The sequence below is a fragment of the Drosophila obscura genome, unplaced genomic scaffold, assembly GCF_018151105.1.
Source record: "Drosophila obscura isolate BZ-5 IFL unplaced genomic scaffold, ASM1815110v1 contig_73, whole genome shotgun sequence".
NCBI classification, from domain to species: Eukaryota; Metazoa; Arthropoda; class Insecta; order Diptera; family Drosophilidae; genus Drosophila; species Drosophila obscura.
In genome coordinates, this window is record NW_024542865.1 from 2,248,118 (window position 1) to 2,259,899 (window position 11,782).

Below are 11,782 nucleotides of genomic sequence, written 5' to 3' on the forward strand. Positions count from 1 at the left end.
TCTATCGATTGCTCTATCGATGGTGCCAGCCGATGCTGGGCTGGCCACTATCGATAGTTGAAAAGCAACCAAGGAGCGCAAAGAAAACTTTTGAAATGCAAGCTAATAAATATTCTTGTATGTGTCTTATTATTATATGTATTACATATGTGTATTATTGTCATTTGATTTTGAAGCTGAAAACTATCGAAATAATTTATATTTAGCACCTTCTCTAGGTCACACACCCTGCGCTGGACGGCAATGGATGGACACACCTCCTTGTGCTAGGACACCTTGTTACCTGGCTTTTGAAATGCAAGGATGTTATTATTACTCACACCTTTGGATAACGATGATACGCGATAAAATTGCAAGAGATTAAAATATATTTATTGGAAATGTATATAAGCATATCCGTAGGCAGCTTCATATCGCTGATAGTTGGCGTCCTGATTGCAATATATCTGTACAGGCTGCTGGAGAAGGATGGTGAGTTGGACTGGTCCCTGCACTGGACACAACTTGCACTCAATATGTGACAATTCTGGTTTATATTTTGACCCATTTAGTTTCCCAAAAAGTGAGCAGAAAGCCACAGAATCCGGAGTATCCGCTGCCGCCCTCCCACTCACCACTGCATGAGTTTCCGCGCGCTGGCGTCTGCACCGACAACGATGTCTGCGGTCTTATGGCCAGGAAGGCCCTGGAGGATGGTGGTAGCGTTGTGGATGCCGCATTGTCGGCTCTGCTGTGCAACGGTCTCATCGGCATGCAGAGCATGGGCCTTGGCGGTGGCATGTTGATGAAAATTTATATACACGAAGAGCGAAAATCGTACAGCATTTGTGCCCGCGAAATATCACCCATGTCCCTGCGTGCCGAGAACTTTTCCATCTTCCGGGACGAGCAGGAGTTTAAGCAGTCCAGCTGGTCGATTGCGGTGCCCACCGAACTGGCTGGCTATGCCCTGGCCCATCAGCGATTTGGCCGACTGCCCTGGGCGGAGCTGGTGAAGCCAACGCTGGGGCTGTGCCACACCGGCTATCGCCTGTACAAGCATCAATACGATGCCCTTGCCCTCAACCGGGACATGATCAAGGGCGATCAGCTGCTGCGGAAAATGTTCATCGATCCCAAGAGCGATGACTTTTGGCCCATTGGCCATTACATTCAGCCGCCTGGCCAACTGTGCGACACCTATGAGCGGCTGGCCATGGATGGACCGTACAGCTTCTACAACGGATCCCTTGCCGAGGATCTGCTGGCCGACCTGAGTGACATGGGCAGTGCTATAAGCAAGGAGGACCTTAACCGCGCCGATGCCAAGATCAGCGAGGCCCTGGTGTTGCCCCTGGACGAATACGATTTGCATTTGACGCCCTTGCCAGGCAGTGGCCATGTCCTGGGCCTTATAATGAGCATTTTGCGACACTTTCGCCGGGACTTTGCACGCACCAACGACATGGGACCCCTGGAGGTGCATCGTATGATTGAGGCCATGAAATTTGGCTTTGTCAAGCGCTGGCAACTGGACGAGGCGGCCGATGAGCAGGTGAGTGAGCAGGTGAGTGAGTGCCTATGTTCTCACACTTTCTAGCTGTCTCTTTCGAATCCATTCATATCATTGCTCTCTGTTGCAGCTACTGCGAACCATGACCAGCTCCAAGTTGTCCGCGACCATGGCCGAGGAAATCGATGACTCGATGACGTTCAATAGCCCCCGGTCGTATGGGGCGCCGGCGGAGATACGTGTGCGAGAGGAGCACGGTACGGCCCACACATCGGTGCTGCATGACAACGATGCCGTTTCGGTTACCAGCACCATCAACTTTTAGTAAGCCTGCGACCCCACTTCTTCTGTGCCGCTAAATAATACATGTCTATCGATTCAGTTTTGGCAGCGGACGCACAGGAAAGCGTACAGGTGTGCTCTTCAACAATGCCATGTCTGATTTCTCCATCAAGCAGCTGAGGAACTACTTTGACCTACCCTTCGTGCCGGGCAAGAACAGGGTGACGCCCTCCGCCCGGCCCATGTCCTCCATGAGCCCGCTCATTGTCACGGAGCGGTCGACGGGCCAGGTGCGGCTGGTTGTGGGTGCCGCCGGTGGCACCAAAATCATCTCCTCTCTCGTCCCGCTGCTTGTGCGGATACTTTGGCAGCAGGCGAACATTAAATATGCCATTGATGCCAGTCGCATCCACCATCAGATGCTGCCCAATGTGCTGCTGTACGAGTACGGTCTGCTGGATGGCTATGTGAAGAGCCTGGAGACCAGGGGGCATGTGTGCGAACGCTATCTGAATCGCGGCTCTGTGATATGCGGCATAACCCAAAAGAATGGTACCATTCTGGTTAATTCTGACTATCGTAAGCCTGGTGGAGTCACTGGATTCTAACTTTGGGGGTATGTATTGTCCTTCTATCCTCTATTTAGTACTAAATTGTTGAATGATCTACATATGTACCTACATATCTGTTGGTGTGAGCTGTTGTCCGTCTCTGTTCTCAATTGAAATGATTGCATCTGTTATTATACAAATTATCGAGGCACTGGTTACTGAAATTATTATGATTATATTCCCCACAAAACACCGTTGACAATCAATCATATTCTACGATTATCTGTCCGCATGCCACACACCACATGGCAATTAGGTCGGGCCCTATAATCCTCCAATGCCAGAGCAAAAGCAAAAGTATTATTATCATAGTCATTTCAATCGAAATGTCTGGCTTTCATGACCAGATAATTGAGCTAAATGCATGCCATACAATTAACTTCACGGGAGTTTGTAGCGAAAAAGTTCACTAAATGTTGAACAAAAAATAGGGTAAACCTTTCTGTTGGCTATGATATAACATTTGTGGATGGCTTTCAAAAGATGACTTGAAAATATTCTACATTAGGTGACATAATGCATCCTAATCATGCACACGACATGCTTGTGGTATTTGGAAATTTTGCAGGAATTCTCTTATTGCAGAATTCTCTTTTACGGCTTTTGCTTGTGCGTCTCGAGCATCAAAGTACCGCGGCATGTGGCTGGCAAGGACGTAGCCAAACCTGACTTAAATAGTTTCATTAATTGAATTACAAAATGCACGACACGTTCTACGCCCTCAACCCAAAGTAGGGAAGTTCCGATATTGAAAGTTCTGTATAGAAAGTGAAAGCGGGAAGTGGCCTCAAAAACCAAAAACCAAAAACCAAACATGCAGGCCGCGCATTTTCGTGTAATCCCTGTGTATGGAAATGACTTTCTCCTATGTTGCACGTGACGATTTGTTTTGTTTTCGTAAATAATTTATTGTTAAATTAAAAGAAAGAATTCAAGTAATGCAAGTAACGGGACTCAAGGAACCTGGCCCCCACTCCATTAGACGGACGTGTAAAAGTGTTTCCTGTTGCGGTGGCAACAAATAAATAGCGTTATGTATAAGAATGTTGCAACAATGCCCAGGGCATTGAGGGCCATGGAGCAGGCCAGCAGATACTTCCATTCACTGCGAAATGCACCGCATTCCTCGATGCTGCTGCTGCTGGTGCTGCTGCTGCAAAGGTGGACACCCATTAAAATCGCCAATTCCTTAGCCAACGGAGTGTGGTACTTACTCGTTCGGGTGTATCGCTGGCATCAGCTGGCGGCGCATCGTCGCCAGACGTCAGGCAGGTGCAATTGTGATAGGCTAAAAGCGAACTGGTGGCCGGTCCGCAGGCACCGTCCACAGCTGATGCCAGCTCAGCAAACTCAATGGCCGCACAGACCAGCGCCAGGCAGCAAAAGACCAACGCCAAGGCCGAACTCACATAGGATTCGGCCAGCAGCACTTTGTAGCAACTGTTGGGCGCCCGATGCTCCTGTGTCCGGCGATCCCGTCTCAGTAGTATCAGGCCCGCAATGCTGGCCAGCAACAGCTAAACGGGGAACACCACACCACTCAAATAGAGAAGCCAAAGTTTGCAGCTGCATTTGGTTACACTCACAGATAGGCCGCCGCAATACGGATTGATCAGTATGAAGGCGTTGGGCGCCAGCAGTAATATCCAAATGGCCAGTCCAACAATCATCAGTCCCACAGCCAGTTGCATTATCAGAAGCTGCCGGGAGATATTCAGATTTCGTATGTGCTTGGAATATGCCGCCTGTAGACCTGCAGATGAGAGAGACAGCACGCCCACGCATAGCCAAAAAACGAAATATATAAGTACTTAAAGCCAGAGATGGCGATGGAATGTCGGTTGGGGTACATACTGTCGTGGTTCTTGTGATTCACAACTATCATGCGGCTGTGTCTCAGACTGTTTCGGGTCGGCGTATGTCGTCCAGCGATCTTCATGCCTTTCATATTCTGCGGCACCGTAGTACTCATGTAGACGGCCTGCACAGAGAGATTAACAGATTAAGCAGATTAGCGAGAGAGATCCATGAGGGAGACACTACTGACAAGGGGAATACTAACACTCACCTGCGACGGCTGCGGCGCATCCACGTCACTCAGGGGTATTTGTTCGTAGGTGGTGTTGGCATAACGCAGGGATCTATCCACCGGACTACTGGCTGCCACTGGCACAGCCACTGGCTCAATGCTCGCAGCCGGCAGCTCATCGGCTTGTGGCTTGTGGCGCTGTGGGACGTTCTGGTACTTTGGTTCCGGCTTAATGGTCGGCTGTTGTGAACGGGCTTTGACTGCTGGCATTGGCATCTGTGTTGGCTGGCCGGCTGACTCATATTCGTCGTAGTTGTTGATGCCGAAGAATTTCGATTTGGCATCGTTGAGGGCCGCCTTAACGGCAGCTATGCTGTGGCTGGTACCGCTCCCATTCAGCTCCTCCTCGGGCTCCAGCTCCAGCTCGAACTGTGACTGCGACTGTGACATGCCGTTGGACAGCAGCTGGTCACTCACAGCTCTGTTGGTGGCTCTCTCTGGCTGCCTGGGACTTTCACCAGCTCTGTGGAGCTGCTGCTGCTGTTGCTGCTGCTGCTGCTGCTTGTTGGTTGGTGCCACATGGGTGGCGGCACCCAGATTGTCATAGGTGCTTATTGGACGGACTTGTTGCGATTGCATTGCTAGTATTAAGCTTAGGCTGGTTGAATGGACGGTGGGTACATATAACCTCTTCTAGACGTTCATTTTTTCCTTTTCTTTTTCCGTTTTATCTGCAGCGCGAATGCTTCAAGCGATTCGGGACGACTCCGCAGCCAGTGGCAGTGCAAGGTGTACTATGTACTAGGGCAGCCATATCTTGGCTGCATTCCCTGCAGCGATCAGACAAAAAGATAGAATGAGAGAGAGAGAGAGAGAGTCCATGGTTAATTGTTATTCCGAGCCCTAGTCCATGAAATCGCTTCAACTGTGAACTTTTTTTCCCTTGCACCAAAGCCCAAAGCCCAAAGCCCGTTTCTAAACTTGTTGATGCCTCACACACTGCCACACACACATGCAGCCTATACGTGTTAGCCACAGCACGTTCATGCATCTAAACCAATACAACAACAACAAAAACACGTCCAACAGAGAGAGAGAGAGAGACGGAGAGAGAAGAAAATTACAAATTCACAAATTCCAGAGAACGGAGAACGGAGAACAGGCCGAGCCTACTGTCGGGGGGACTCTGGTGGGACTGTGGGACTTTGGATGTTTGTCAAGCTGAAAGAATTTCAAAATTATAGAGTCGGTTCTGGGCCGCTGAACATGCTTCCGTTTCTCGACCAGCCTGGCCGACTGATATATGAACGATTATGGCCCCTCCACCCAACCACAACACTGTCCCTACCCCCATTTGTGTGTGTAAATTCAAATTATATCTGTGATTGCCAAACTTTGCTTTTTGATCTATTTAGAGGTCGTCGCTGGCTTTTGGAGAAGTTTCTGTGGTACAGTGATGGTTCGGAAAATGGAAACATTTATGGGCTTAAAATTTTAAAGTTTCTTTCTTTAATTTTTGCAACTTTTCATACTATTTTTGTAACTGCAACTACACATTACTATTTATTATTATTATTGGTCACTTTATAGCCATATTTATTCACTCAAATTTCAAGCAAAAGTAAACGTTTCTTTTTATAGGTAAATATATTTTTAAACAATAAACAAACAAAAAAGTGCACACAGAATTAGAAATCGAATAGTTGCACTGGAAAAAAAAATCCTACGACTATAAACGAAGGGGTTAGGGTTCCTACTCTCAGAGCAATCACTGTATCACACACACACACGCACACATCACTCCATTTCTTGTACATAGATAAATGTAATACAAAAAACAAGAACAACAACAACAACCAAAAATAAAAACTTTTAAAGAGCAATTCGTACCCGATTCACAACAAACGAAATCTCAGTGCGCGTTTTCTTGTAGGCCAAAAAGTAGAGGCCCAAAAAGAGCAGAAGCCGAAAGAGAACACAAACAAAAACAAAAACAAAAATAATAATGAATCGACTGAATGATCGGCTGATCAACTGTACACACCAAATGTCGAAAATAGACTAAAAATAATTCTCACCAGCACACCGTCTCGATCCGATCGAGCGCTTAAAGAAAGAGCGAGACGAAATCCCCTCCCTCCACCCCATTTAAAAATCGTTTATTCAAGCTATATATTCATTAAGGTGAGGGCAACTCACGCTCTTACAGGTTCTTTTTTCTCTCTCCTAAATTTAATTTCAAATTTAAAATTGATCAAATAAAATGCGAATGTTTGCGAATCCCATAGCATGTGATGGTTAAATATCTCAACATAGTTTTGTTAACTGTTTTGCGCAAGTACAGTCCACTGGGATAGAGCTAGAATCTGGAAATGTCTCATCTTATAGATATTAATGCATTCCTGGTCTTTTTTCGCGTGGTTCATTTTAATTTACCCATTTCTGGGAATTTGGCAATGCGGAAAGTCTTTCCTGCCCGCCTGCTCTAAGAGAGGCTCATAGAAGGCCCTGCCTCACCTCACCGAAAGACACCTTGGACTTGCTTACCTGTGCACACACACACACGCGCGAAAGCACGCTCAGACTCCGCTCACAGACGCAGCTCTCTCTTTCGCAGCAGCAGAAAGGCTGAGAGACGGTGAGTAGTTGCTGCGCATAGTTTTCATTGTTATTGTTGTTGTTATTGTTGCTGCATTCGTGGACGTGGCCAAGACGGTATTTTCTCTGCCAAAACGAGCCCATGACTGCGAGAGAGGCAGTGTGAGAGAGAGAGTAAGTGAGGGAGTGAGGGACCGAGGCCAGCTTCGGAATGAAACACTTTTCCCTGTTCGAAATTCCTGTTAATCTCCCACACTGTAAACGCGACTTGCCGAAGAGCGAAGGGAGATAGAGAGTGTGAGAGAGAGCTCTGATTAAACAAGAATGATCTTGCGCGATCATGCGCCGTTTGTAATTCAGTGATTTTGGGGACTTTTTTTTGGGTGGAATTGAACTTCAATTCGTTAAGAGTTTATGGCTAATCAAAAGTGTCTGTAGAATTAAATACTTACGCAGCTTAAAGTATGCTAACAAAAAATTAATATGAGCTATTAATATTAGTTTGCGTCCTTAAAATTATATATAGAATTTTAGTTATAAAATATTTGCTGGAATTCATTTTATTTATTTACTGGATTAATTTAAGAGTTGCTTACTTAACATACCTAACAAACCTTTTATTTGCACAAAATTGATGTTCGATTCGCATGTAAAATGCGTGCAAATTCACTGACGAAAGCATCTGACCAAATTCAATGACATTTAAGGCAACAAAAAAAAAAAAAAAAAAGCACATGTTGTGTTGCAATTGTGAAAGACAAAACAAACAAACTGATACGAGTACGAGTGCGGAGGTATGCCGTGACAAAAAACCCCGAAAGAGGGGCAGATGGCAGGAAGATAGGTACGAGTACGAGTATTACTTACTATTTGACATATGGAGCTCTGCACGTACCAAATTGGGTTTTGCTGGCTGGCTGGCTGGCGGGGGGTCTTGCCTGATTGCAAAAGTACTTTCTTGTTGTTAAAGATTTACAGCTGATCTTTAGTGTAGTTCGAGTTTGAGTTTATTATAATTGTTTTTATTAGTTTAACGATTTTTTATTAAAGGTTCGAGTGGGGTTCCTTTATGCTGGCTGGCGCGGCGCACTGTTGTGTATATGGAAGAATGTTCTTCTTGTTCTTTGGCTTTGGCGATGGTTGGCTGCACTGCGACTACTTGTTGGTTTGCTGTTTTTGTGCGTTTGCATTGATTGTCTGGTACGATTACTGGTATGCATATTATTTTTGTATGTGGTTTATCTTCTGGTATGTGTCCTGCAGTTGACTGCTCATCTATGGGAAAGAGAGGGGGATAAGCTACCTTGAGTTTTGTCACTTCTGCGTTGCAATGATTCCTTTTCCATTGTATGCTGCTACTTGTTTGGTTTATTGGATTATTATTTTACGTATGCTTACATCATCTGGTATGTATCCTATAATTTATATATCTTTTACGATTTTTAGGCTGTGCGAAAGAGGGATTAGCTTACATTGGTTTTTGTAACTCCGTCTTCCTCTTGTCAGTTATATGGGTTAAATTTTACGAAGATGTCTGGTTTCATTTGCCGACCCGAGTATGTGCTCTGAAATTTACAACTGCTAGTCTGTGCCGAATACTAGAATATTGTGTACATACTTTTTTTTGGTTGCGTCTATTGTAGTGCTTCATCTGTAAGCTCTGGTATTTGTCCTGCATTTTATGGATGTACCCCAGTGAGACATCAACGCAGGCGCTTATGAGCATTATATTCTGGGTCAATCCCTCGTCTTGCACCAACTCCGTGCAGTCAGTTTTATTTTTGTAAAATGCATCTCGAACTCGCTTAACGCGTACCATGATTTTATAAAGGTCTTCCTGGTTGTTTCGGCTCTTCTTGAACGATTTCATTAACTCAATAAAAGCGCCATCGATTCTCTGATGTTCCTCTATAATCACACGGGCTGATGGTGTTGTTGGTTTTAGTTCACCTAGCGCGTGATATTCCTTCCAAAAGTCTTCAGTTGGTTTCATTTTCAAAGAAACAAAACAATTCATTCCGAATAAATATAGTATAGCTCAAAAGGTTAGCTGTATTTCTGGTTTAATAGCTGAATGACTTATGCAAACAACATTAAAGTTTCGGCCTACTTGGTTTATATTTTTTTTTTGTTTTTAGTTCGGGAATATTTCGAAAAGGGACTACTAGGTTTCATTCTGCTTGGTTTATCTTAGCGAAAATTAATAGGCACTATTAAATTTGGACAGGGGCTTTTCCATGGGTGTTCATTAATATATTTTATTATTTTGAATAATTTCAAAGGATTGCGAAATAAAGCTTTACCTTTATCTTTCTTAGATTTACATATGCACATCTGTGTGTAATTATGTATATGGGTTTAGAAAATATATTTGTATAAGACAACAAACATGAGGCCACTTCCTCAAACTGGCATTTACATATAGTATATATGTATATATATTTATGCATGTGTATTAATGTCGTTAACCGATCTTGCTATGAACAACAACAAAAACTTGATTGAGGAAAAGTGAAAGATTAGTTGACGCCACAACAGACGGAAGTTGACCGGCCGCTCGGCCACAAATGATCGAGATCTCCCGGTTGTCTGTGTCCTCATATGTATCTCTCACATGTACAAATATAATAGCTTTAAATACCAAATATTTCATCGATTCTACCATAAAAAATGTTTCATCACGTTGCAATAGCTACTAAAATTATCGTTATTGAATTAATCTTTCTTTTGTTAGTGTTCCGCCGCGTTCCTACATTCGACACTACATGGAACATGCAGAGATAGCACGGAGTCGTAGTGAAGTGTACCATGGCACATCTACACCACAATACATGCTACATAGAACACGTAAGTGTACCTGTAAAATACACATAGAACTACCCGCTCATGCAGCGGCTATTTACGTACCATAAATATAAGTACTTAAAACAAATAGGAGTCACTGGATATATCACGATAATAATATTTATTTATTTTTCTGTTAGTTTTCTATTTATTTGTCTATGATCTTTGGCTTATATAAGCTAAAAAAAACCTGCAAAAAAAAGTAGTTCAAAGCAAAAATCTGTTTTGAAGCTTTTTAGTTTATTTCTTGAGCGGACTCTTGCCCAAGTGGCGAAGACAGCTTAACTAAAATGCTGTTTTATATACTACATATATTTTTTAGTAGCTCTTTTCATATTATTTTGCTTTTGTTTTATTTATTTTTGTTTTGTTTTTTTTTTTTTCCTGCGCTTCTCTTCTTTTGGCCCTCGAGTTGCAAGACCATTGGATTGCTTTTTGTTCAGCAGTTAATTCAGTTATTTCATTAGTAAAAATGTTAAATAATATTTGCCAACTGAAGCATTACAAACGTTAGTTCAAATACCCATAACTGACAACAGTTTCATGGGAAGAAGACGACGACGACGACAAAACTGGGCAACGGACGAATGCACTTTTCTTTTTTTTTTTTTTTTTTTTTTTTGCGAAATGGCAAATCGACTTCAGATTACCCGCATATACATATGTACATACATTTGTGCATACGTATGTATTCATTGCAAAATATACTTAATGAATGCCCAGGCCTGAGTAGTTTTATTCAGAAAAGAATCCACAAGCGAGACTCCAAGCTATTCGATACCATTACCATCTTGGAAAAAAACCCACCCACGGTTCTCATGAGGTCGCTGATCTGATCCGATACGATACGATACGAAACGATCCAATCCGACTGCTTCCCACATCCACATGGCGAAAAACTTTCATTTGAGTCGCATAATCAAACGCTCATCTGGCTTCCCTCTTCCGGTTGGTGGTGACTGAGCCACCTGAGCCCTCCACAGCCACCGGGGATGAGGCTGATCTTCATGGGGGTTTTCGTAATGCTGCTGCTACTGCTGCTGCTGCAGATGACGACGACCCCGACCATTGCCGAAATCTCTGGCGTTGCGAATGGCGAACCATTGCGGTATCAGGCCGCTGAGTCCACTCCAAGCGTTCGGTGGTCAGTGGTCCGCTGCTCCGCTGGTCTCTGATCGCTGGACCGCTGGACCGCCGCTTGGTCACTGGAATTAGGACAAGTATGGGAACATAATCAGAAAGTCTCAAGTCTCAGGCCAAGCTGTACTTGGACTGCCACTATTTGCCACAGTTGACGGCTTAGGTTGCTGCCAGCCATGCTGCCAATTAATAGAATTAAAACAGAACACAGAGCACAGAGCTCTTACTGTACTCCAGTTTTAGTACGGGTTTTTTGTCGTCTTATTTTCCATCGCTGAATTGTGTAGTAGTACTCAGGTTCGGGTCGGGTACTCTGTTGTCTGTTGTCTGTTGTGACCGAACTAGCCAGCAAAATTACAACCAAAACACCAACAACACAAAATGAAAGAAAGAAACAACACAAAATATATACATATATAAAAAAAAACCAAGCCATTTTACGTCAACAGTTGCACCGCGAGGTTTCATCAAAGAGTTATGCAAAAATAAAAAAATAAAAAATACAAAAAAAAAATACTCGGAACATTTTCTGTTTCCAAGATTAATTGAGCACTCCTATGCCTTGTATTTATGGATGTATTAAAAATGTTGATTCAATAAACCAATTGACATGGTCATAAAAAACTAAAAACGTGTTGCCTAAAACTCCACAATAAATAATGCTCAAAACACGCTCAAATTTAAACCATACAAAATGAATGATGTAAAAACAGAAGAACAGAAATGGAAGTACGTTTGTTTTTGTTAAAAATTAAACAAAAATTAGTCTTAAGAAACACACACATA

At 43.6% G+C, this 11,782-nt stretch overlaps 2 protein-coding genes and 1 long non-coding RNA gene across 9 annotated transcripts; 1 reads left to right on the plus strand and 2 right to left on the minus strand.

Moving 5' to 3' along the window:
• The first annotated feature begins 208 nt into the window (after positions 1 to 208).
• On the plus strand, positions 209 to 9,910 carry LOC111064930 (glutathione hydrolase 1 proenzyme). 3 transcript variants are annotated; one of them, XM_022352787.2, is made up of 5 exons: positions 209 to 471; positions 552 to 1,546; positions 1,623 to 1,816; positions 1,875 to 2,390; positions 2,971 to 2,986. In XM_022352787.2, the coding sequence occupies exons 1-4, from the start codon at positions 381 to 383 to the stop codon at positions 2,380 to 2,382; spliced, it is 1,788 nt and encodes a 595-aa protein (XP_022208479.2). In that variant the 5' UTR covers positions 209 to 380; the 3' UTR covers positions 2,383 to 2,390; positions 2,971 to 2,986. The 3 variants fall into 3 exon arrangements, with proteins under 3 accessions (XP_022208479.2, XP_022208476.2, XP_022208480.2); XM_022352784.2 differs by lacking the exon at positions 2,971 to 2,986 and adding an exon at positions 9,747 to 9,910 and having other exon boundaries at positions 210 to 471; XM_022352788.2 differs by lacking the exon at positions 2,971 to 2,986 and adding an exon at positions 9,747 to 9,910 and having other exon boundaries at positions 211 to 471; positions 552 to 1,534.
• LOC111064931 lies at positions 3,273 to 5,266 on the minus strand. 5 transcript variants are annotated; one of them, XM_041595554.1, is made up of 5 exons: positions 4,448 to 5,266; positions 4,240 to 4,366; positions 3,972 to 4,162; positions 3,600 to 3,902; positions 3,273 to 3,538 (listed from the first exon to the last, which is right to left on the minus strand). In XM_041595554.1, exons 1-5 carry the CDS (start codon positions 5,051 to 5,053, stop codon positions 3,488 to 3,490), a joined length of 1,278 nt encoding a protein of 425 aa, XP_041451488.1. In that variant the 5' UTR covers positions 5,054 to 5,266; the 3' UTR covers positions 3,273 to 3,487. The 5 variants fall into 5 exon arrangements, with proteins under 5 accessions (XP_041451488.1, XP_041451492.1, XP_041451489.1 ...); XM_041595558.1 differs by having other exon boundaries at positions 3,273 to 3,536; positions 3,614 to 3,902; positions 3,972 to 4,138; positions 4,454 to 5,265; XM_041595555.1 differs by having other exon boundaries at positions 4,454 to 5,265.
• On the minus strand, positions 8,150 to 9,121 carry LOC111064933. Its single transcript, XR_002606942.2, has 3 exons — positions 8,631 to 9,121; positions 8,485 to 8,577; positions 8,150 to 8,427 (listed from the first exon to the last, which is right to left on the minus strand). It is a non-coding gene; the product is annotated as an uncharacterized LOC111064933 (long non-coding RNA).
• Positions 9,911 to 11,782: the final 1,872 nt, after the last annotated feature.